Source organism: Botrytis cinerea, chromosome 5, assembly GCF_000143535.2.
Source record: "Botrytis cinerea B05.10 chromosome 5, complete sequence".
Lineage (NCBI taxonomy): Eukaryota > Fungi > Ascomycota > Leotiomycetes > Helotiales > Sclerotiniaceae > Botrytis > Botrytis cinerea.
Window position 1 is genome coordinate 1,656,707 of NC_037314.1, and position 24,251 is coordinate 1,680,957.

The 24,251-nt window shown below is 42.4% G+C and overlaps 6 protein-coding genes across 7 annotated transcripts; 4 read left to right on the forward strand and 2 right to left on the reverse strand.

The window, feature by feature from the left end:
- Positions 1-589: 589 nt before the first annotated feature.
- BCIN_05g04690 (hypothetical protein) lies at positions 590-2,199 on the forward strand. The gene is made up of 4 exons (XM_001548588.2): positions 590-1,077; positions 1,152-1,253; positions 1,319-1,511; positions 1,703-2,199. Exons 1-4 carry the CDS (start codon positions 936-938, stop codon positions 1,881-1,883), a joined length of 618 nt encoding a protein of 205 aa, XP_001548638.2. The 5' UTR covers positions 590-935; the 3' UTR covers positions 1,884-2,199.
- Positions 2,200-3,027: 828 nt separating this feature from the next.
- BCIN_05g04700 (hypothetical protein) lies at positions 3,028-4,262 on the forward strand (the record flags this gene model as incomplete). Its single annotated transcript, XM_001548589.2, has 2 exons — positions 3,028-3,763; positions 3,856-4,262. 2 exons carry the CDS (start codon positions 3,028-3,030, stop codon positions 4,137-4,139), a joined length of 1,020 nt encoding a protein of 339 aa, XP_001548639.2. The 3' UTR covers positions 4,140-4,262.
- Positions 4,263-5,148: 886 nt separating this feature from the next.
- Positions 5,149-7,583, forward strand: BCIN_05g04710 (hypothetical protein). The gene is made up of 3 exons (XM_024693023.1): positions 5,149-6,615; positions 6,662-6,834; positions 6,884-7,583. Exons 1-3 carry the CDS (start codon positions 5,916-5,918, stop codon positions 6,911-6,913), a joined length of 903 nt encoding a protein of 300 aa, XP_024548808.1. The 5' UTR covers positions 5,149-5,915; the 3' UTR covers positions 6,914-7,583.
- An 82-nt stretch (positions 7,584-7,665) lies between these two features.
- On the forward strand, positions 7,666-8,843 carry BCIN_05g04720 (hypothetical protein). Its single transcript, XM_001548591.2, has 4 exons — positions 7,666-7,839; positions 7,921-7,977; positions 8,065-8,283; positions 8,410-8,843. The coding sequence occupies exons 1-4, from the start codon at positions 7,797-7,799 to the stop codon at positions 8,475-8,477; spliced, it is 387 nt and encodes a 128-aa protein (XP_001548641.1). The 5' UTR covers positions 7,666-7,796; the 3' UTR covers positions 8,478-8,843.
- Positions 8,844-12,070: 3,227 nt separating this feature from the next.
- BCIN_05g04730 (hypothetical protein) lies at positions 12,071-15,730 on the reverse strand. Of its 2 annotated transcripts, XM_024693024.1 has the most exons (5): positions 14,964-15,730; positions 14,393-14,844; positions 14,260-14,313; positions 13,923-14,167; positions 12,071-13,842 (listed from the first exon to the last, which is right to left on the reverse strand). In XM_024693024.1, exons 1-5 carry the CDS (start codon positions 15,004-15,006, stop codon positions 12,741-12,743), a joined length of 1,896 nt encoding a protein of 631 aa, XP_024548809.1. In that variant the 5' UTR covers positions 15,007-15,730; the 3' UTR covers positions 12,071-12,740. The 2 variants fall into 2 exon arrangements, with proteins under 2 accessions (XP_024548809.1, XP_001548642.1); XM_001548592.2 differs by lacking the exon at positions 14,260-14,313.
- Positions 15,731-22,059: 6,329 nt separating this feature from the next.
- Bcmtc1 lies at positions 22,060-24,144 on the reverse strand. Its single transcript, XM_001548595.2, has 2 exons — positions 23,355-24,144; positions 22,060-23,296 (listed from the first exon to the last, which is right to left on the reverse strand). The coding sequence occupies exons 1-2, from the start codon at positions 23,944-23,946 to the stop codon at positions 22,296-22,298; spliced, it is 1,593 nt and encodes a 530-aa protein (XP_001548645.1). The 5' UTR covers positions 23,947-24,144; the 3' UTR covers positions 22,060-22,295.
- Positions 24,145-24,251: the final 107 nt, after the last annotated feature.

Genomic DNA, 24,251 nt, shown 5'->3' on the forward strand with positions numbered 1-24,251 from the left:
GAGCCGTGAATGATAAGGGGTGACATGCTTATGCTTTGTCAAAGACATCAGATCAACCTGTTTGGTCTCACATATATCGACGTTGGAATAGATGCCATGCTTACGAGAAGGGATGATTGAAAAGTTTTCAATACCAAGTCTGCCATGCCACTGCTATTTCTTCCGTTGAAAGTAGCAGACAGAAGTGCAACAGGCATCTTTTCTCTTTGCCTTAGTCTTAGCAGAACTATCTTACATTCGCTTCAATACCATCCCCATTCATATATGTACGTAGCCGTATAACAATACTCTTTATTCTTGTATTAGCCACTGCAGCAGGTACCAAGAGCGTTTGATGGGTAACTCCAAGGTCTCTGAGATCCCCTATCTGGGTTATTGTTACCATTATCTCTCTGCTGGTACTGTTGCTACGGGATGAAAACTAACGTCAGATCTTTTTTTAATGCCAGTTAGTCTTCAATTACATGCCTCATTCTCTCGTATGTGGGATATCCAATATTAATCACGAGTTAGAGTGAAATCAAATCCGTTGTCTGAATGTAGTTCCCTTCAGGTTCAAATCAGTTCTGTATTGACACTTTTTATGTAAGCAATGATATCATAACTCGGAGCACTCCTCCAGCACATCGGCAATCCAACTTCAATAAAGAACTAATCCGAATCTTTGAACAATTGACATACATCGCTCCTTATGTTCTCAAATTGAAACTGGAAGTTTTGTTAATGTCTCGGTCTTTGATCGAATCTCTACAGTTGATTGTTCCTGGTTCAATGGTGTCAGTCATTCCAGAATCACAACGTCATGGACCTGAGACTAGTGCATACACCACTCATCAACACTCCAACTCTGATAAGTTCTTCTCTTTTGTTTGACAATTTTCATATTTCAATTCAATCGAATTTGTACATTAAATTTACTTATCTGTGCCATTTATATGCATTCTGTTTCAATAACGCGTCGTCAAATCTTCCGAAGTCCAGTCCTTTCTAATCTCAAGACATATTCTACCACTAGAGTCAAAATGGCGAATGAAGGACGATCAGATAGCTTTGGAAAGGCTCATAAATCACTCAATGGTATGCCGAGATAGCTTCAAATCATCATTTAGAAGGAAGAGGCAGGTACTAACCGGAGATAATAACAAAAATAGTATTCAATAAGCCTCTCGGTCAATTTGCGAAAGGAACTGGATTTTACAGAAATGGACAGTGTGATGTCGGTCCAGAGGATACTGGAAACCATTCTGTTGCCGGTATGTCTCCATTTCTTTCATGCGCCCTCCCTTTCATCAATAGATACAACTAATGCATCCCAAAGCAACTGTGACAGACAGCTTCCTTGATTTCTCCGCGTCCCGTGGCAACAATCTTCGCGGTATTGGCTTGACTGGAGGAAAGAAATGGTGTCTATGTGCCAGTCGTTGGAAAGAAGCAATGGAAGCAGCGAAAAATTCTAAAGACGAGAATTTAGTACCCAAGGTGCATTTGCATGCTACCCATGAGAGAGCTTTGTAAGTTTCCCTGTTCATGCTTGCCATCTCAATTTCGAAATCACCATGGCAGCGATATCCTCGTTCTCTCTTGCTAGGATAATTCCGCCGGGTCAAATTTGATGAAAACGGGAAATATGTGGTGGGAGATCGATTATCAGATCAGAAGCGAAGGACTTAATGACTCAAGAAGACAAACTAACCAAAATCAGAGATGCAATCTCACTAGAAGATCTGAAGAAATATGCCGCGGAGCCAGAAGCAGCGAATGCCAGCACGGTACCCCAGAGTCGAAAGGGAAATAATTTGCCAGGGGGTGTTCCAACTAAGGAGAGGACAGAGCTTGCGGGGACTGATGAAATGACTGGGAGTCGGCAGAGAGGCAACTATTAAGCTTAGGATACTTATGAAAGATGATGTGAGATTGATCGGAAGAAAAATGTGGCAACTGGATGATCATTGCTTTTGCGGGACTGGCTCGAATCCACGAGATGATGTGCAATCGCCGTTGAATTCCCAAGAGGGTGAAGTTCCACAGTTTTGTCTCATCTCGGGAAAACATGCTCTACTATTGCTCGAGTTGAGCTAGAATTTAATGGGTGTGATAATTTTCATAGTAGCATCATATAAGCAGTTGTGTATTCATTTAAATTCCTATTGTACCATACAAGTTGTGAATTGTATAAGATTACATCTCAATTGATAGCCAACGTGTGTGCTAGTGAACTTTATGGGCGGACAATCAACATTCCTGATAATAAATTGACTATGAAGTTGAGTGTTCCGACGATATTATTTCGAAGCGTTCATTGCGAATCTCAATATTGACAACTGAATCGTCTAGCTATCGAATGAGAGAGGGGGTCGATGAATGTTATCCGATACAATCCAAACTACCCTCTATAATCATGAATGTATACCCCTACTGAATTCTACAAACTCAGTGGTAGAGAAATAGAATGATATAGGTGTACAGATCTCCATATCTTTGATGTTGTGTGCAAGTGACTGATGCAAAGTCTGAATAATATGATATCGAATGCTCCTGCTGCGATGTGAAGATTTTGGCGAGGATGATTAAACGAAAGAATGAATCCCACGGGTTTACAAAGCTTGAAATGTAGAAATTTGGTGTATTATTCAAAGGGAGGTAAACCTTTCGCCGGCCCCCTCTGGACCGTACATTTTTGTTTGCTCCTTTGCCCCTTTAGATATTACGTACTCTCATTATATTGTGAATGAGTTTCTCACATATAGGATAAATTTGCGACATATGTAATCAAGTGCATGGTCAGTGCAAGCGTATTTTCGTGATTCACTTCTCCTATATCGGTTATCTGAATGTATCTTTAAAATTCCAATGATTCTCTGAATAATAAGATGGAGTAGCAGCTACACAGACGCAGCTTATGGGACCTATATAGTCTGCTCTCTATTCCAATAAGGACATCAAGCTCATCTGGCATGCTCTACTAATTTACACAAACATATGTCAATACTTCAAACGCCTGACACGATTAGAAACTATCGCACTCAAATGCCACAGTCAACAGATTTCCGATCCTATCAAGACACCTCGGAAGATTTCAACACAAACATGCTCCAACCCGAAGAATGGAAAGGTCATGGAGAGGATGCGGGAGTAGCTAACCCCTTCCATGACGTCTATCAAGAAAACATTCACCCACACTCTCACCAATTCCAAGCTAGCGGCCCCCCTTCCGGACCACCTAGTATCAGCAGCTCTAAGTACTCCACAAAGTCTCGCTCCGACCTTAGTTGCTTACCTCCTCCTCCCCTAAACCCTCCTACTCCATCCTACAAGCATCGCGATCAACAGGCAAACGCTAGTTCCACAAAAGCAACCACCTTCTCTCTTTACCCAACCAACCACATTCTCCCCCCAGCTTCTCCCTCTCCCTCTTATAAATCTCGCGACCCAATCCTCAACACCATTTCAGCATCTACCTCTGTTAGTACCACTTTCACAAACTCAACAAACCGCATCATCCGCCTCCCTCCTCGTGGCGTTTCCCACTTCAACCCCGCCACCAACAAAAATTGGCTTCAAATCCTACAGTCCTTCCTCTCTTATACCTTTAATAATCCCGATATTCTCGAGGAGGCACTCGAAACCCCTAAGAATGGCGTAACGTGTGTTGGAAAAAGTATGCGAATCTGTTTGGATGGCAATGAAGGACTAGCGAAATTAGGTGAGACTGCCATCAGATTGGTGATGAGGGAACAGTTTTATTTGTTTAGTATTCCTGAAGGTATGTCTACTCTTCTTTGATTTCACAGTGTTATCTTCGGCAACATAGCGATGGGTCAGCCAGAAACACACTAGCCTAACTTCTACAAATAGTGCAAGCCTCTCAAATACTAAACCGTATCCTCTCCCGCGTCTCCCTCTCTGCTTACCCAACTATAGCATCATGTATTCGTCCCCAGCCCAGCATCCCAATGTCTTTCCGTAATATCATAGAACTCGTCAAAGAGGATACGCGAGAAGATAACACCCGTATTATTAGCAGAGCAGTCAGGGCGGTAATTGGGGCTGTATACTTAGATGGTGGAATTGAGAGTGCGAAGAAGATAATGGAGAATTTGCAGATGGGAATCAAATTGCCACCGGGAAGTAAGAGGTAAGATAGGGATGGGTGGGGATGATGTGCGGGTGCTTGGGTGGTGTGGTGGATGATATTGGTAGCTTCAGATCTTGCTTGTATGGTAGTTAAGCGACAGAATTTCAATTATCTATGTCCAGATCCATGCGAACTCTTTGAAGACCAAAATTGATGAGTGCAAATCTTTCACACAATTATGTTGCCCCTAAAATCAACAATTCTATGAACTTTCAAATTTTAAACAGCATAGCGCCACGAGTCTCTCATCGTCCACTTATGTTCTGAAATGCGTTGATGTAATATTATGTTATGTTGGCTATGAATTTGGTAAATTTGACATGAAAACGGCTAGTTCGGACATGTGCCGACAATATTTTATTTCGCAAAGAAATCAATAAGAATCTTGATCAAGACTTAATTACACGTTCGAGAATCGAAATTTCCTGCCAATTATTGAGTTAGACATAGGTACCTATTATACTTCTCTCAACACACTTATGTATCATTTACATAAGCAGGCTGATAACAACCACAATGTCTTGTGATGACTAAGCAGTGCTGCCTGGAACTCCAAGAACGAAATTCACGAGTTCCAATTGATACTGTCTGAGAATACTGAAGGAGGTATGAGTGCTTAGTCATGAATAAGAATTATTATGCTACATATCATGCGGTTATGAGAAGATAGATATTTCTATTGTTTATAATTTCACTAGACCAATGGGCCACGGCGTAGACATTCAGCGAGGGGCCCAGGAGGCCTCCCAGACCAACACGTCATATATTTAAACAATCTCATTTCCATCCAAAGCTGAATAGTATATCTTGAAATCGTTTCTTAAGTACTTGTCAACGATTATACATTTACTTTAAAGAAGAAGTGTGAACCTTGAAAATAGCACAGAGCCGATTAGCTGACACTCGACACTCCATCCATAACTTCAATCCAATAATTGGAACTTAGAACATTGTTCAATAAACTTTGTGGAACGAATCGAACAACGAATGATTAACCTACGTTACAAGTGAATGGAAAGAGATGATATTAGCCCCTTTACACAACCTTCTACGAGGCGGGAGCAAGAAGCAAATGCCAAGTCATACGGACGGTTTGCTTTGGTTCTGATCTCCAAAGAAACGAACTTTATTGATTGGTACCAGTCTCTACAAGAGCACTTGCTATCTAATTGACGGTAACTTACTCTTCAACAGCCCAGGAACTCAAGAGCACTCGAACTGTGCACGGACCATTTTAAATACTCTCAAAAGGGTCTGAATACACGTCAAACGACCTTTCAAAGGACTTACAGACTCGAGGAATAGAGCTCGGTGGTTTCTCGCTTCTCCGAGGATTGTACCGGTACGGGTTTAGCGGGTAGGGTCGAGGAAATCTTCCTGCATGTGCCGCAGGGAATATCTCGCCAATCAGCTTCTAGCATAATTTTCGACTCAGCACCCATAAAAGCTGCACCCCCCTCCTCATCTTGCCAACTTTCTCCTACACTCCTTCACCTACTTCCATTTCATCAAAATTCATCTCACAATAATCAGCAAATTGATTCCACGTACCCCGGACATCCAAAGAATCTTCTAGGAATATCAACACGTGAGTAACACTTGGTACCCTCGTTCGGTTTGATCATCGCTTGATGACTCCGTCTAGGTTCGTCAGATTACCAGCACGGTCAACACAATCCGCCAACAGCTCATCACCTTCAAGTGATTCATCAAACAAACCATCTTCAATTATCAAGTTGTCATCCGTAATCATCAATATAAAAACGACCTAGGCAGTAAAATGTCAAGAAGCATCCCTCCTGGTACCAATAACTCACCGGTGCATCATTACTTCGACTATACCGCGTCACCATATGAATTGGAATGGACCGGCCTTCATAGAGAAGCAATGCCTATATTGGTCGAAGTATCCAATATAGGTCAGAGATCACATGCTCCCAGACAAAAATCTGTCCATTTCGCTTCTAGAGACATTGACGAGTTCAACGATCTCAAGATACAATCAAGTGATAAAAGACACAAGAACCATACCACCTCCCTCAATGTTATGAAAAGTTCGGGAAGGAAAAAGATTCCATCATCTTCGGAATTGTTCAAGGCAGCTTCTTCCTGCTACGACCCTAGCTCGACTCAGAATCAAGCATTCAATCGTCGCACGATCCGGGATCAACCCATTGACCGAGGTTATCGAATGGAACTCAAGGCACGAAATCACGATTCAATCCAGAATCATCAATTCAAGCTCATTGCAGCCAGTACTGAACCTCAATACCCTCCCCGTGTTCCAAGTCCTCCAATGAAGCGAGACCCGCCACCCACACCCCGACCTGCACGGTTACCTACACCGGATTTCGAGGAAAATTGCGATGGTCGTCTTCACTTCTGTAACTGCCTTGGGTGTTATGAAGGCAGGAAGCCCCAACGCGTTGTTGGGAGTGAAAGACAAGAAGCATCGGCGTATTTGAAGATGGAAAATCAATGTAAGATGACTGTGAAGACCAAGCCAATAGCTACTGATCTAGGTAGATCAAGCAGCCACTGCCTACATACGCAATGCGAGACCAACCGAAAGCCAGCAAAGACAGAATTTTACTGTTGTATCAACGGAAGATTTTTATGTAAGCAATCTAATACGGTTAGGATACCCTCAAAACGCTGTCATCACAGCTTTGGAAGCGTGTGGATACGACTTTGAAAAGGTAAATGTCTGAACCACATGTCATAGTCCTCGCTGATTTTGGACAATAGGCGGCGACTTTGTTGAAATATAATTATTGATCCTCCGTATTTGAACTTTTGTTTCTTTTTTCAAATCCAGTCCTACAAAGCGCAAAGATGTTTCTTGCTGGCGTATCTGCTTTGAGGGCTCGTACATGGTGTAATTTGTATATTTAATTCTGATGTATATGTGTATTGAATCAAACTTCAATTTTCTAGCAGTTTGCACTCGTATTTCGTGAGTAACGGCTTGTGATTCATATGAGAGCTCGCTTTCGAGGGCAAGAAGACTTCGCACAATAAAACCACATCCAAACATGCCAGGTGTATGAAAGTGAAACAGATATGAATGGAGTCATGTAGCGATATTCGGTGGACGATGGTCCTTTTTATTCTCATTTTCTTTAGCTGAGAACTCGTTTCCTTCGGCGTCAACTCCGAGCTTGTCATCCCATCTGCGGACAAATATAGGCAGAGATTTTCAATTTTCGTAAGTGTGGGAATGCGCCAAACAGGCAGTGCACCTTGCTCGACATCGACTTTTCAGATGATAGCGTCGTTCGTTATGCTATAGTCGCTCGTCCGGCCGTGTATTCGCTCATTATATCAACCACCGAAACAAACTTCCAAATCAAAACAAGTTGTAACAAAAATTCGTGGAGATATTGATGAGTTTACTTCTTAACATGTCGTTGAAGCTGACTTTCGTCAATGAAATCGCGTTGCTCCAAATATGGTTAGATCAAATGTGCATTTGGGCCCGTGCGTGCCCCGCCAAAAGTCTGAAGCTTCAACCCCACCTTGTTGTCAATGAGCTTGACGGCGCGCCCTCCGACCTCGCTGATAAAATACCTTAAAGTCTATCATTGTCCAAACTTTTCTGAAGAATCAATCTCAAGAACAAATTTGAATAAACTTCGAATCATATCAATCACATATCAAAATGTCGGACCTTACTACAGTTTACTCCAAGGACGCTGCTTTCCGTAAGCCTCTTCTAATTCATGTGGATGTTGAATACATCGAGCATCTACCTCCTTTACACATTAATTCTAACAACCCTTTAGCAGCAGGACCTTACTCCCAAGCCATCAAGACTTCATCTACTATCTACTGCTCTGGACGTAAGCCTACCCCTTATTTTCAATTATATTCCGTTGAACCTAACATCCTATTTCACCGAAAACATTCAATTGACCCTTCTCCTACAGAAATTCCATGCACACCCGAAGGCGAAATTCTCACCCTCGAGACCTCCAGCATCTCTGCCATGACCGAGCTCTGCATCAAGAACTTGTCTGCTGTTCTTAAGGAAGCTGGAAGCAGTATTGAGAAAGTTGTTAAGGTCAATGTCTTCTTGACTACCATGGACAACTTTGCGGAAATGAACGGAGCCTACGAGAAGCTTTTCAAGCATAAGCCTGCAAGAAGTGAGTTGATATATTTTTTTGATAATCAAAGAGGGGGGGAGAAGAGAGAGATGAGAGGTGATGGGCACAGAGGCTTAGGATGACGTCTAGAGAAGAGGAATGAATGTGCTAACGACGTTACTATAGGTTGTGTTGCTGTATACCAATTGCCCAAGGGTGTTCCAGTTGAGATCGAATGTATTGCATTGGCTTAAAGCTACATTCGATAGGAAGAAAGAAGTATCTAGGAAAGCCTTAAGAACGACGATGCCGATGAAATATTTTCCGTGGCCTCAATGTTGAGATTATGACACTATGAACACATCCCGAATTAGCCGGTTTAGACCTTGCTGTTATTGTTAGTGAATCTCTCGTCGGCCATGATTTCAACAGTTTGAAATCTAGAGTCGGAAGATAATGCTATCTTGAGTTTGATCATCAGGCACTACACCCATTCTGTGTCTTTTTTATGCATCATATGTGACGTTAGCCAAGCACTATTTCATCATATTTCCGGGGGTGCCAAGGCTTCAAATTATTAAGATTCTGATAGCTCAAACTGCCTCGAGAATTGGGACTGATAAGGTTTGCTTTCGCAATCTGTGACATTAAAACTGAATTCACCGTGGTACGGGCATTTGACGCTGCAGATGGACAAGATTTCATCTTGGCCCAGGTACTTGAACGAATCGTGGTTCTAGGAGCTAAAACTATGATGCTCTCCAGCCAATGATGGTCTGCTATAGTGCTATATATTGCCAGATTCCATGATGCTCAAGTGAAGCGCCATACTGAGCGCGTAAGATGTGATGGTTTGAGGGTCCAAGTCCGTCGTGATATTATAGAAGGCATGCTATACGATCACTCCATTCCATGAGTCCATGGAGTACTGAACTAAATATATAAAACAAACCATTCAAGATGTGAAAAAATGCCCGACGATATACACAATCCAATCTTGTTTGTTTCCTTTCCTTGTCTCGTACATTCGATCGAATTGAGCGACTATCAGATTCATCGGATTCTGAGGGTAATGGACAGTCTTGGACAAATTGAGTTATTGAATATCCGTCATATTCATCAAAAATGAGTAGATATGTACAAAGTTTTGTATTAGATGTGGAAATTTTAGAATGAAACAATGTACACACAGTGAATACATATAGTCTATTTCTAGTAATCTTACTAAAATAAAAGGCCTTGCAATAAGAGAAAATCAGATCTACTACCTCTTCCAGTTTATTGTGAGTAGATCATCTCCGTATATGCCTTGCATATCAAAAGCTTGCAACTAAATTCGAATACTAATCGATCACGTATGCAATGACGGTTAAATTGCCGGTCACTCAACACCACTTGGTATTGCTGACCTCTATATACTAATATATGGCAAGAGTGTGGGAAAAGTGTGAACCTGGAAGTCTTAAACTTAGAATAACCAAACTTCCTATACTCTATATTGCAAGTCGCAATTGGGACTTCTCAAAATGAATAGCTTGATGATCATTTCTTGGTAGCTCTGACTGTTCCAGGGTAGTAATATATTTCTTGAAAACTTTGTGATATCAATGGAGTAAATCGATTCGAACTGATATGTAGTAGAATGTCAAATACAAGTTAACATGTAGAGGAAGACGCTAGTATGGAATTGGTAAGATGATATCTAATGAAGTGTTTTTCATGCCGTTAAATGTGTGGCCGGCTTAATGGTAGTCGAGTCTATTTTTTGATTAAATATATACACTAATTTATGATTGCATATATGATCTATTGTTTTAAAGATAAGGCCTGGCTCTAGGATTTATACCTAGGGCTGGTAGGCGGTAAGCGAAACCCAGAAAGTCTTGTAACAACATAGGCAGCAGCTAGTCAATAAATTTGACAGAATGCAATAATATTAATCCATCATTCAGAGACCAAGATATGCATAGTGCCAAGGTTATAATTATAATAGTTAACTTTCGGTCCACGTAGTAACTAGGTCTCTCTTTAATAGTACACTAATTAGTGTTTAGAAATCCTAGATCGTCATAATTCTTACTAATATCCTCGCTAAGTATTACTCTGAGTTTAAATGACGAATTTGGATCAGCCAGCACCATCATGCCGCTGTCAAACTTCTGACACGGTATGGGGACCGCCGCACTACGTAAGAGGAATAGTCTAATCTAAAGAGCTCTAAGTCTCTATCTTTAAGCTCCCATGAATTTGATTGGATGTATTACTCATTCTCCAAATAACTCACTTTCTTAGAGCCGATTTGAGATCGGAAAATTCATTTATTATAGAACTTTCGGGTATTCCATGTAGATCCCGAGCAGGAGAAAATGATGAATTGTCAATAGGAGAAATCTAGAGTTAGAATGGGGTTCCAGATTTCTGAATTTCGATACTTGGCTGATGGCCTATCTTTATAGAAGTTCTAATGCTGTCATCAATATTCTAACAGTTTCAGAATTCGTGTCGTCATACTCATACATGTCCCTATGCACCTCACTTGATTGAATCTCGAATCTCAAATGTCCTATAAAAACCACGAATCAAGATCCGTCAACATCGTCAGCGTAAGGGTTCACAGACCCCCATCTTCCACAATCTATCCTAGATCTCTACAACCGTTATTTTTAATCCAACTGGTAATTCTAACCTCCCTTTTAAGTTCTACCCATCACTAGTTCACCCACCGTTTTCATCTAAATCACACACTAACCCCACAATGACCACATTTATACTCCCAAGCCAATAACGCCCGCTAACCTAACATGCTAGTTCCATTTTAGCTTTCTCGTGGCCTCTGCCCCTTTGATCACATCCTGCCATACATCACTCAACACTGCATTGCTAATTATTCTAGCTACCAGACACAAGCGTTCCCTCAACCTCTTCTCTGCTTGTACGTACCAGCCCACTAGCTCTCCACAATATCAACATAAACCTTAGCCAAATAGACCATCCACCATCACAAATCACATATAAAGCCACACTCAACAAACTCAAACACTTATTAAAATCCTCTTACCTCCATTGCCCCCAAGACAAACCAGTGCGCCCTAGTACACCAACCAGTCCCTTCCAGGATCCCCTAGCCCCCAAACCTTCCATCATATCTCATTACCACTCCACAATACACGACACTAGTTAGTCCAACCATTCATTCCACACTACATCCCACCAAACTTCCCTTCCCTCCCTTCCGTTCCCGCTAGCCTACCAACCCACCAGTTCTACCAAGTAAATGACGCATTTACACCTCAACCCACCATCACAACGTCACAGCCCACAGCCCACACATTCACACATATCCTCTCATCTCCTTCCCTCTCTCACCAACACCAATCCAATCCAATCTTCCCTCCTTTCTTCCTTCCTTCTCTTCTTCTTTCACTTCCCTACACTCCCTACACTCCTCATCCATCCACCCATCATCCCCCACCAAAAAAACCATTCAAAAAGTCATCCAAAATCAAGCTTTCCCTAGTCCCAACTCAATTCCCATCCAAATCAAAATTCACATCTACATTTTGGCATTTTTCCCCATTTCCTTAGCGAAGAAAAAGTTCCGCTTCATCAAGACTCAAGTTGTGATATCATCGATATCATTATTACGTCTTGCCGAGAACAAATTGAATAACACCATTGTAACTCTTGAAGTCTAGATCTCTAATAATATACATAGAGATAGATCAACAGATGTAGATTGGATTGCTAAATCGAATCAATTGGTTGAAATAAATTATGACATGAAAATATTCATCACATTGCCGCACACAAAAATCATCACATAGCATAGCATCATAGAAACAAAAAGTGATTTTAATATGTAAAAGTCCATTGATCTTTAAAATCTATTTACTGGCCCAGCACCATGTATCTGCCTACCAAACCCCCAACGCAGAAAAGCTATGAATGCATGACAAAAAACCTAAAGGAAAAGAATGAATTTCAAGGATCTAAAGTATCAGGGATAGTACTGCTGTAGACAGTACTAAACTTATTCATCTGCCTCGTGTACTCAGTGATTCATAATGATCCCTAACTGAGGCGGCCGCATGAAATAGTGAAGAAGTGAAGAAAGAAAGTATGATCAGAGGTCCATGAACACCGCCAGTCATTAGCACATTATCCCCAGGCAATTTATTCCCCATCTCCAAACGCCAATGTGAACCAACGAATGAAAGACACAAATAAATTCCCCCCATATAATGAATTGTATGTAATGTTTGGCTTTCGAATCTTCATCATGCTTGGTCAACGTCAACTTGGGCATGGTGTCCGGAAAGAAAGTTGATGCCAGAATTATGCAGACATCAAATGTGGTGTTCGCCACGTATCTTGTGGAGGGAGCCTCAATGTATTGCAATAGAAGAAATAGAATTGCAGTCGGGAGTAAAGAGGTCTTTGAATAGCACAATAGGTCTTGATTCCATGAAAAAAAGGACTTTGAGGACAAATGAATTCTGCTATTCTCAAAATTAATGCTATTGCGCAACCATTGACTCCCTCAGATTACTTGGCGGTGGTTGTTTGTGACGTCGACCAAGTAGAGTTGCCCCATCGAGATTGAGTTCGAAAGCGCCATTTCTTGGTTTGATGTCTCGCTTTGCAGATGCAGTCACCTGGGCACTGTGTTGTCCATAGCCTTTAGCTGGGGCTGTGGATTTTGGATTCAATTTTGTATTTCGCAAAGCATCGCCGACTTGTGCAACATCTGATTGCCCAGACTTGGGTGCCTTTGAAGGTACTCCGTTCTCATCGTAGTTCTCTTCGTCGCTCTCATCAAAATCTTCATCATCGATAGGGTTGAGGGGGTTCAGGGCGGCAGTTCCTCGATATCCTTGTTTAAAGTTCTTCTTTCGTTTGGCTTCCTCTTCTTGCCTGTGAACAGCATAACCAACGTCGAAGACTTCACGCAAATTGACGGCACCAGGACTACGGAAATCCATACGTCTACCAGCCCCAGGAGACTCCAAGAGATCTGGATTGAAGGCTCGCAAGCTACCGCCCAATTGGCGTTGGCGTTCAACAGCTGGAGTAGCCAATGGTGGAGCATCAAGTGCTGCGTAAGTAGGTTCCTCGGAACCCTTGATCCAAGGATGTTGAAGGAATTGCTCGATTGTATATCGTTTTTTGGGATCCACCGTTAACAAATGTGAGACAAGATCTTGTGCTGGCTTGGAAATATCATCCCACCATGGCGAAAGGAATGTGTATTGACCTCTTGCAACCTTTTCAGTCAAAACCTGGATACTTTCGTCGTAAAATGGAGGAAAACCGCAGAGCAAGGTATAAAGGACACAACCTAATGCCCACATATCAACGCTTTTGGAATATCGCTCGTCCTTGACAATCTCTGGCGCGGTATATCCTACAGTACCACATGGTGTCATGGTTTGGGTATCCCACACGATTTTACTCAAACCAAAATCGGCAATCTTGATCCTTCCAATACCACCGGATCCAACACCCGGGATGAATTCACCCTCATCTTCTTTGTCTTCATCTTCAGAAGCCCTCGGTCGCGGGTTCTTGGTTGGAATGAACGGTATTGGCTCGAATAAAATGTTTTCTGGTTTGATGTCCCTGAAGAATGACGTCAGTATTCGTATCGTTGAGCGAACGACTAACAAAAAACGGAAGTGGGGGTTGGGGAGTCTCTTCACCTGTGTACGACACCTTTTTCTTCGTGAAGATAATGTAATGCCTCTGCAACTTGTCTAATAACGTGTCGTGATAAGTCCTCACTAAAATACGTGAGACGGACGATTTGATGGAATAATTCTCCGCCCGGTGCCAACTCCAAAACAAGATAATAGTATTGCTTTGACTCGGAAAATTCGATGAGTTTGATGATATTCGGATGATCTAGACCACGCATAATGGAAACTTCTTTGAGAATGTTTTGTCTCTATAGATAATCGTGTGATGTTAGCAATTACTGAATGATGACATGAAATGGAATGTTTAGAAAGGATTGAGAGAGTAAAAAGAATTCCGCACCTCCACGCCCTTGGGTTGCTTCTTGTTGAAGTTTGGATGAAGATGAGCATCTGCCTACCACACCACACATGTTGGCAAGGTTCCAAAAAAATCAAAGAGGGGATGATAATGAAAGATCTCACAAGGTACTTACCTGATTAGAGTTCATCTCATATTTTCGGACCACTTTGATGGCCACCTCTCCAGCTTGGCCTTCTAAGTCTTTGGCCTTGTAAACATTGCTGAATGCTCCATCACCCATCTTCTCGATAAGTGACCACCTTTCAAGTCCAGGATATCGTGGTAAGCGGTTGTTGTTTTCATTCGAGGCGGCCACTAGTCTTGCCAGTTCGTCCTGCCTCGCGGAGCTGGATTGTCCGGCCATTTGTTGTTGTCCTGCTGCGTGTGCAGCTTGATTTGCGGCCTGGGCTCCTCTATTTTTATTGTCTTCGTTTGCAACTGAATATGCGTCACCTCCAGGGACTTGATGTGCTTGATGGGCCATTACGTTGGGATCTGATTTAGCGTGGTGTTGAGGGACAGTTGCCGCGGCAGGTGCAGGTGCAGCCTTCTTCGTGTCTTCGTTGCCCTTTGCACCTCCTTTGCCTGAATGTGGTATTAGCATGGTGAGATTTGAGATGTGGGAAGGAGAAGGTGCAGCTGTCGTGGAAATTGGAGCGAACGGGTAATGTGTGAAAGGGTTGAAAAGGGCAGGCAAGACATACCCCGATGGAGGGCATTTTTAATGGCCTGTGAGATGGAAGACATTTTTAGTAAGTAAATAAATCGGATAATTTGATAAAACACAATATTGAAATTGCGAGAATATGAAGAGAAGGGGTGGAATCGGATTCAAATTCCTTGTAACAAGTAAGGCGAGACACGAGGGGAAAAAAGATATGAACGAATTTCTAGGATAAGCAAGGATCGGAAATTTGAAGGTGTGATTGGTGATCAAGCAAGGGAGCAGCCCAAAGTGTGATGTGATGTGATGTAAGAGAGAATTGTGTAGTGCAGTGTAGGGAGTCCGTCAGTCGTACGTTTGATCTCTTTCTTGCGACTGGGAATGGGAATGGAAATAGGAATAGGAAAAAAGGCAGAGTGGGTGAGATTGGGAACAAGGCGAAGAGGGATGTATGTCAATATCAAACAGATGACTCTTTCTGGATGTTTGGGACCTTTTTTTTTTCGGTTGGATGAGGGATAAGGGATGAGGGATGAGGGATGAGGGATGATAAATGATGAGCGACTAGGGTAGTGTACTTGGTTTTATGTACTTATGACGATGGAGTGTTTTTTTTTTCTCTTTCTCCCTTTGTTTTAGTGCTTTCCAATCAAACAAACACCGTCCAGGGGGGATCTGTGGGCTGGCCTGATTGATTGGTTGACTGATCAATGCAGCAACAAGTGATGGGGATTTGGGGTCAAGACAACAACCAGTCACTGTCACATCAAGTCGACATTACATTGTGAGGGGTGACGATGGTGAGTCGACGGGTAGGAATGAGGGAGGGTGGTGGGTGGTTGAGTGGCAGACTGAGACTGGCATAGCTAGATGGCCACACAGCCAAACAGCCAAACAGCCACACAGCCACACAGCCAATAAACAAATACTGGCAGACGATGAATGCCCAGGTATGCCCAGGTGTAACTCAGTTGCTCGCCCAGATAGATTAGACGAAGAGTAGACGAGGAGGTAAGGTACCTAGGCCCCTACGCCCCTAGACATGTCCTCGAGCTGGTAATCAGGTACTGGTAACTAGCGGGGGCCCTGCACTCATTGGGTATGTCCTGTAACAGAGATAAATAAAGAAAGATCGATATCTGTATCTATATCTGCATCTATATCTATATCACTCCGGAGTAGATCTCATGTCTATTCATAGAAAGGGTGCCCGATCACAGCTATCCTACGTGATTATTTGTTGGTGCCATCTAGGGAGGGATTGAATCCTGGTGCTAGATGCTCAGTACTCAGTACTCAGTACTCAACACTCAATACTCAACACTCAATACTCAACACTCAATACCCACAACTCAATACCCAAAAACTCAATACCCACTACTCATTACCCACAACTCAATACGTAGGTTACTCCAAAATAACAACAATCGTAATAATCTCGCTCGACACGGCCAAGTGGAGACGCCCCTCCGTCCCCCCCCCCTCAAGCCCCTATCTAAAATCTCTCTATTCCGGTTAGCTCTCAAGTCTTAATTACCATAAATTTAGAGCGGGATTCAATTTGACGTCATCCACATACGTCATTCAACGCCTTCTTGCTTCACCTCTTATCCCCCTCATAATGATCATGGCAGTCCCATCATTTATTTAATCTATTTCCCCAGTCCCACCCAAGCACTAGCTCCATATTTTCTCAACAACCCCCCTCCATCGCCATTTATTGGTACGACATGGGACTCGTCCTACCCACTCCGCGAGTGAGCGGCTTCGAGTTCCCATGGTTAAATGCACCGGCTGGGTCGTGAAGGGGGATTGGGTTGAAGATATATAAATGCTGTAATCACTTGCAAAAACCAAGGTACGGCAGCATGCAACATAACACAAAGTGCATAGCTACATGCACCCCACAAGCAACTTGCAAGAGGTCAATCAAGCTCGGAACGATCAACGACAACAACAACAACAACAACACAGTGTAGTGAGATGCATGCAGCAATGACAGGATGTTCACGCACCGTAAAAGCCATCTGGGTCATAGCGAATTGCGACGACGGTGCGTGTGGATCGGATTTATGTGTGATCGCCGAGGTTATCGATAAATGTTTCCAGGAATGCCAGGTCTCCTATTCGACATGCATATCGTCAGTCGATGTTTCATCAGAAAGGAGAATGCAATCCATGTAACTTGCCCGAGGTGTAACTCGACTCTGACTAGAAGCGAATTGAGGAAAGGGGGTTTGAAACTTCACAGGAAGAATACAAGAGCATATAATGGCTTTGCGAGAGGACAAACTCTTGAGGATGTTGTGCGAACCTCTTAGATTCCGAGCTTTGAGTGTTGACTGCTGCAGAGAAAACACAATGAGTGAGAAACCATGCTCTATCCATAGGTATACAATTGATATTATCACACAAAAATTTACAACCAAACTCCGCTATATTACTACATTATCTATCCTTTGTAGACAGTCCAATTCTAGACCACTTAGTACTAATGACGATCGCATTTCCTCACATCTTTGACGCAAGATGAGCCACTCCAATACTTGAAGCTGGGATTTCGTAGAGATATCTATTTTTAGTATCATTCCAAGATGCAAACAAATCAATGATGGAAAATCCTATGATACACCGTCCCAGAAAGTGCAATCCACAACGGTCCAATCACATATCCGTTTACCAAAATTTGAAACGTCGCGTGCCAAGCTGACATATACAACAACTATGTGGGGATTGGAAAAAAGACGTCACTCGATATCGAGTAATTTCAGAGATCGTGAGCTGTGCACTAGTTCAAGTCTTAGCATCATACAATGAACATCGATCCTGACAAATAGCTTGAGAACAGAAGCCACCTACTCAGGTAATCAAAAGTATGCTTGGAAAACCCATATCTTGACGCTCGCTGCCTATGAATTTAGCATGGCGACGTTAAGTTGACATTAGCATTCCGGTATTTGAAATTCCATACTGGCAGTTCGCTAGCTGGTGAAATCACTTAATCATTTTTCCAATTTAGCACCTGGTGCTCTCCTGCGTCAACAACGGTTCTACGCTATATTCTGACCCTAGAAATAATCGAGCCAAGTCTAGACTCTAGATACATCTTTGGCGTGATCTTCATAATTGATAATGCTATATAAAGTTAATATGCACCACCTATGTGACCATACTCTGGCTATCGAAGTTGATCAACCGGTTTCCTCGAATCAGATGTATTTAAAAATTGAACCATTTCATCATGATAATCATTCGAAAAGTGTACATATCATTGACATCGGTAACAAACATGAATTATATCAAATCTCGGGGTCCTTAACTTTCATTTGACACTCCTACACTGCCGGCTTGCCGAGATCTCGACAATTTTAAGGAAACTATGAAATTCCCATTCATGACTAGTTGGCAGCTAATCGTCTACTAAAGTTTAACCGGGCTACGGGAGATGCTAGCTTTTCGGAAGACAGATTTCAAATTGTCAATAATAGAAAAACGTCATTATTTCTTTTGTAACATACAAAGGAGGGATCCCCCGAAAGTTGAGTCATTCCATATCTCAATCTACTTATTTTCATTCTCATTCCGTCTATCTGCTCGCTCACTCAAGACAAATCTTCTTCAAGCATTGTTCCTTCTCAATTGCTTATGATGCGGGATACACCTACTCGCATTGAGCCTTCTCGTTCTCAGTTTTCGCAACGCCTTCGCTAGCGTGCTCAGAGACGAGGCAACGCCGATAATGGGGTCGTGAACATTTTCAAATTCTCCCGGAGACCCAAGTCAACCTAGAAACAGAAGTCTAATTGATGTGGTTGTTCAAATCACACATTTCAACGCATTTCCTGCATCTTATTCGCACAGTATACGTCAGTAAAGCGACGGAGATGATTTACAAAGAGATAGTACGTTCATGAACCTCTAAATGAGAGATCCAACACTGTGAGGGGAATTCAAGCGAGATACTGCCAGCACTAGTATGTTACTCACACCCAAAAAGCGTCAAGATCGACGCTGATGTTGATGCTGATCCGGAGTTCGATACCATTCACCAGAGGCGACATGACAGGATTACAAAGCTGGATTTGATACCGAACTGAACATGAAACGTGAAGTATGAATTGAACCGGGGCCGCACGCTAGAACCGGACAATAAAGTCTAGGTGCTGCATATATGGAGCACCTTCAACAACTATAACAATAGGATACATTCAAGATCTCAGTTACTCATTTCGCATAACTCACCAAAAGAGAGGAAGAGAAATTAAACCCTTACAAGGTCCTACCTCTTCTCAACTCACAACAACATACTCGAGCTTGAAATTTTGCCATTAGAGAATCCTCGGTACCCAAAGTCCAAACTTTGAGTCTTTGACAGAAGAAGTCACAAGTGATGAATGTTATCGATCCCCGTCTATCTACACGCAGCAACATATTGGGGTTAGAGATACCAGCCGTGTTGTTTCTACCATTTGACTCTCAAGGAAAGTAATATTGATTACTACAGAAGATCCTAGGGACACAATTCGACTCCTCAAACTGGATGGAGATCCTTTATACATATCCACTTCTTTATCGAACCCTAATCATATTCATCTGTTTTACCTTTCCACAACATACTAACAAGGACAATAAGAAATCTGTACTTCAAACAAACGTATTCGTCTTGCATATCCAAGTTGAGGGTGTGAACATGATGGAATAAGAGGACAGGAGAGACTTCGTTGAAGAATATACCAGAGGAAATAGTCAGCAGATGTTGAAGAAAAGATATCTACTTTTTCATTCGCTAAGTCGATTATTATGTCTCACATACAGATACAACAATATAAAAACCTAATTTACTACTCTATCTATAACGTAGTGTGGCTTAATCCCAGACTAAAGTAATGAAGCCACGGGTACTTAGGTAAATATGATGCTAGAAATTAGTCCAATCTTTAATACTCGCTAAAGCTCTACAGATGACCTCTTTCATTATTTCTTGCCCTTATTATCGATATCCTCGCTTAAAGATTTCTATGTGATGGATTCCTGTAGTATTACACATCGTACTAATAAAAAATACTATTTTATTCTATTTTCCATTTCCTCTGCAGGCTCTCATCACCATGGAGCTATTCTCTTCCTCCTCAAAATTGCTCTTCTCTTTCCCTCTTTGACATTGTATCTTGTTACATATCTATTTTACCTCGTGTCCCCTATATGAATCCGAAAATTCTGTATTCTTATATATACCACTTTCACTTTCACCGAATCCCTTGAGTGGCTTCATTACAATATCACATCATAGTAACGCTATATTAACCCTCATTTATCTTCATTTTCATTGTGATAATCAAGATCTGTGCAGTATCAATCTAATTCCATCTTCATCATTCAAAAATCGGCACGTACGATACATACCTCGTTCTCAATAGCCTGTATTTCAAACTTCTATTCATACAGTCATATTGAGATTTCTACTTGCTCTATACCCAGACTCCAGATCTGTACTTACACCACCTTGCGTATCGGCATATGAAATATGATCAGTTCTAAAAATAAAATAAAAATCATCATCATGTCATTAAAATATCAATAGCATCAAAGTCGCTATGCTATATACATATGTAACCCTCACATTATATTCGCTTCTACAAACACCATTCTCACCATTCCCCTTTTCTACCCCGTTCATTCCTCTACCTCACAGCTGGCGCACGCCTTCCCAACACTATCCCATCATCATCTCTTTTCCTTATCTCACAACTCTCCTTAACCAACATCAGAATCATCTCCCCCAGTAACCTCCACACATCAGAAAAGTAATCTGTCCTACCGATGATGATAATCTCTTGACTGAATAATCACAGCTAGTAATCCACGCTCCCATTTATATATTTTTCTAAACAATCGTCTTGATTGTCAATCTCGACTTTATCTTTATATTTCTATCCTTACTCTTGTTATGCTTCCTCTGGGCAGGTTACCAATGATAGTATGTAGTATGTTTGTGTAGTCCTCCATCAACCCCTGAAAATATCACTCACAAAGACGATTCGAGCGGAGAACTTCCCCATTCTATCTCCTATCTCCTATGCAAAAAGAGCGACGGGGAAGGATACAGCACAAAATCTCTATTCTTGAATCCCCATACCCATTTCTCTCCTCTTCACAGCGGCAAACATATACACCTCTTCTTTCCCATCTCTCATATCTCGCGTCTCCACCCCCCAATTTCCACATCCAAAACCCAAGACAGCCCCCCTCCCCCCCTCCAAAAACCAAAGAACATAAATACCAATAAACAAGTACTTCATACAAGCAAGACAAAAGAACTATCAGTCAAATACCCATAGATAATGTTAATACTAATATCAATATCTTAATATACATATATACACATAGATACAAACACCATTCCACCACTTCACCACTCCCCTCCACCCACCATCATCCCATCCATCTCAAATAACCCCTTATATACATATACATATACACATACACATACACATACCTAACCTGCAGCTGAATCACCAACCCAACCCACAAATCCCCCACAACCAAGCCAATACTCCCAATACTCCCAATACTCCCAATTCAACATTCCAAACCCAAACAGATCACCAACACGACCGAACACCAACCAACCAGCCAGCCAGCCATCAACCACCCACCATTACGAACATTCAAAACCACACGAATGAACAAATCCACATGCTCCAGATTCTCGAATCGTGAAAGTGAGATGAAATCCACAAACTCCACCATCTTCTCAGGTTCACATGATGAACAGACAGGCCGCCGAGCTACCTACACTATCAAAGCATCGCGAAACCATCTGTCAAACCACCTGTTATATTCCACCAATGCGACAACAAGCCCATTGACTTTCTTCTCAGGACTCGCATGTGAGCGACTATCAGAATCCACATACCATGTACACCCGAGCTTCCCTACATCTACCTTCAATCGTATCCCCGCTCCCAGAAGCGGCCACTTAGCTCTTCTCCAACCGCGTCTTACGTTCATGCCTTTTAGTATGTGAGAACTGATGAATCGATGAACAGGCAGATATATCAGGGCATCCATTCAGAGTTATATCAATCATTAAATGCAGATCCAAATCACGCAAAGAGAATGCAAGTATCGCAAAATACAGAAATGGTAACATTCCGTCATCTGTCAATGAAAAGAAGATAGTAATGTATGCATTGTTTCATTAACACGACGTCAAAAATCCTATCACCAACCAATCCTCAAGTACGACTACGCCATGATGCGACGAAAGAATCAAAACGCCTCAGACAATCATATCAAATCACACGTAAGAACCACCGATATTGTATTATCTTCCATTCAACCCATTTCCTTTCCTTGTCTCTGAGCCTCATCAGATTAACCCCGCTCTTGCTGCCTCCCCACCTCCATCTCCAAGTACTTCCTCCATCCTAGCCTTCCCCTTACCAATACCACCTTCACCAACTCCCATCCTCCTTGCCACATATCTTTGTGCTATAACTCCCACACCTAAACTCAATGTCTCTTCCACCCATTCTGCAACCCATTCGCGCGGATCTACTCCTCCGCTCTCTATAATTTGTTGAATCTCCTCTGGCAATCCTGCATGCGCATTCTCTGATTCTGCACCGAAGAACCCTGACTTCTCTTTAGAGGGTGAAGATGTGGAGGTTGGAGTTAAGGGAGCTGGGGCATCGAGCCATTGAATCCATTTAGCAGGAATAGCTTGAGTAAGTGTATAGAAAGTGATGCTATGGATTGGATCTTGAAGGTAAATAGCGAAAGAAATTAATTCATCTGGTTTTGGTTTTTCGTCAACCACGCCTCCTTCTGCCTCTTTTACTGGACCTCCTTGGAACAAATCTTCTGGTGCTTCATGGGTAATCGCTTGGACGGCCATGAAAATATCGCTGCTGCGAACTGGATTTGATTCGCTAAGATCTTCGGTAGCTCGCTGAGCTGCGAGTTCGAGTCCACCATGCGCATCAAAATATTCCTTCGAATAAGCTTCTGCGCTTACGCGGACGAGTTTCGTTCCTTCGATAAGTCCTTTGACGGAACCAATATCACGATTGTCGGTTCCTACGCGCCACCACGGTCCATCACTCCATCCTGCATTGCCTCCAGTATATCCAGCCTCGGATGCGCGACGTGCTGTAGATTCGTGACCACGCTGAATGACAAGCAGATCTCCTCCCTCAACTTGGGCCATCACACGAGAGAATGTAGAATAGATGAGAGGGTCGAGAGAAGGATATCCAATAAAATCATGAGTGATATGGATTTGGAGTCGTTCGTGGGACGAAATGGGTGGTGCGATAGTATGAAGAATGTTTGTAAAGGTTGGAAGAGCTCTAGATGTCAACTCACCACCTGCGATATTAATTAGCACTTCCTCTCACTTTCCAAATTCTTCGAGTCAAAATCTTACCAAAGCCTCTAAGAACTCCAACGTTTCCTTTGACTTGTTCTGCCCATCGTTTAGCTTCTTCATTTTGTTGTATTTCCTTCACTGCAGCTTGAGCATGGTTGACTGCTGCACTAGCTGTTGCTGTTGCTGTTGCAAAGACACTTCCCCATGACCATCCTCCACCCGCTGAAGGGGCTTCAGTAGCAGCCTGAGCAATTGGAGCTTTCTTTTCCGCTTCTGGAAGATCGCTACTAGTTGCTGAAGGGGTAAAACTAGTATGAAATGATCGAGTGCTGTCAACAGATTTCCGGGGCAAAGTAGGTTTCTCCTCGCTTGATCTGTCCTCACTTTTGCGAGATGCTGGTGGCGGGGTTGCTGTGTTTGAACGTTTCACCTGTTGAATTCGTGGAGTATGTGGTCGACTTGGTTGCTGTGCTCCAAGGTTTTCCAGTTCCGCAAGCAGATCTTGTTCTGATTGAGATGGTTGTTTTGTTTTATGTGATTTTGCAGCTCCCTTGGAAGCAGGTGCTTTAACTTTAACCTCGTCAATGCCTTCCAAAAGCTCATTCAATTCGTCATCAGTTGGGGCTGGCTTTGATTTCTTTGAAGCCATGGTTGTAAGTGGTGTATCAATTGGTGAGCAGTATCAGAGCAGGCCGAATGATGATTGAAAGGCTTTGCCGGTTGTGGAATGATGGGACCCGTCAGAAGAATGACACAACAAGTGACATTTGCTTTGCTTGTCAACTGTCTTATGAAGCTCTATTTTGACGTTATTGATAAAGCAAATAATGAAGGTCTCACTCAACACGAACATCCATCAACATTCATTGATATGGAGCAAGGCTAACGTAGCCTTGGACCCGTCTGTGATTGGCTCCAGCCACAGTTGAGGCGTTTAAGCACCGAGCGCCGCCA

Bases quoted from the DNA above. Each gene is read 5' to 3' on its own strand.
- BCIN_05g04730 (XM_024693024.1), bottom strand. From the start codon at position 15,006: ATGTCTTCCATCTCACAGGCCATTAAAAATGCCCTCCATCGGG. The intron at 14,314-14,392 runs GTAAGTACCTTG...GTGGTGTGGTAG, and splicing joins ATGAGATGAACTCTAATCAG to GCAGATGCTCATCTTCATCC. The intron at 13,843-13,922 runs GTGAAGAGACTC...GTCATTCTTCAG, and splicing joins GAAAAAGGTGTCGTACACAG to GGACATCAAACCAGAAAACA.
- BCIN_05g04710 (XM_024693023.1), top strand. From the start codon at position 5,916: ATGTCAAGAAGCATCCCTCCTGGTACCAATAACTCACCGGTGCATCAT. The intron at 6,616-6,661 runs GTAAGATGACTG...TGATCTAGGTAG, and splicing joins TTTGAAGATGGAAAATCAAT to ATCAAGCAGCCACTGCCTAC. The intron at 6,835-6,883 runs GTAAATGTCTGA...TTTGGACAATAG, and splicing joins GTGGATACGACTTTGAAAAG to GCGGCGACTTTGTTGAAATA.
- Bcmtc1 (XM_001548595.2), bottom strand. From the start codon at position 23,946: ATGGCTTCAAAGAAATCAAAGCCAGCCCCAACTGATGACGAATTGAAT. The intron at 23,297-23,354 runs GTAAGATTTTGA...TTAATATCGCAG, and splicing joins TGGAGTTCTTAGAGGCTTTG to GTGGTGAGTTGACATCTAGA.
- BCIN_05g04720 (XM_001548591.2), top strand. From the start codon at position 7,797: ATGTCGGACCTTACTACAGTTTACTCCAAGGACGCTGCTTTCC. The intron at 7,840-7,920 runs GTAAGCCTCTTC...ACAACCCTTTAG, and splicing joins CTCCAAGGACGCTGCTTTCC to CAGCAGGACCTTACTCCCAA. The intron at 7,978-8,064 runs GTAAGCCTACCC...CTTCTCCTACAG, and splicing joins TACTATCTACTGCTCTGGAC to AAATTCCATGCACACCCGAA.
- BCIN_05g04690 (XM_001548588.2), top strand. From the start codon at position 936: ATGCATTCTGTTTCAATAACGCGTCGTCAAATCTTCCGAAGTCCAGTC. The intron at 1,078-1,151 runs GTATGCCGAGAT...TAACAAAAATAG, and splicing joins GGCTCATAAATCACTCAATG to TATTCAATAAGCCTCTCGGT. The intron at 1,254-1,318 runs GTATGTCTCCAT...TGCATCCCAAAG, and splicing joins TGGAAACCATTCTGTTGCCG to CAACTGTGACAGACAGCTTC.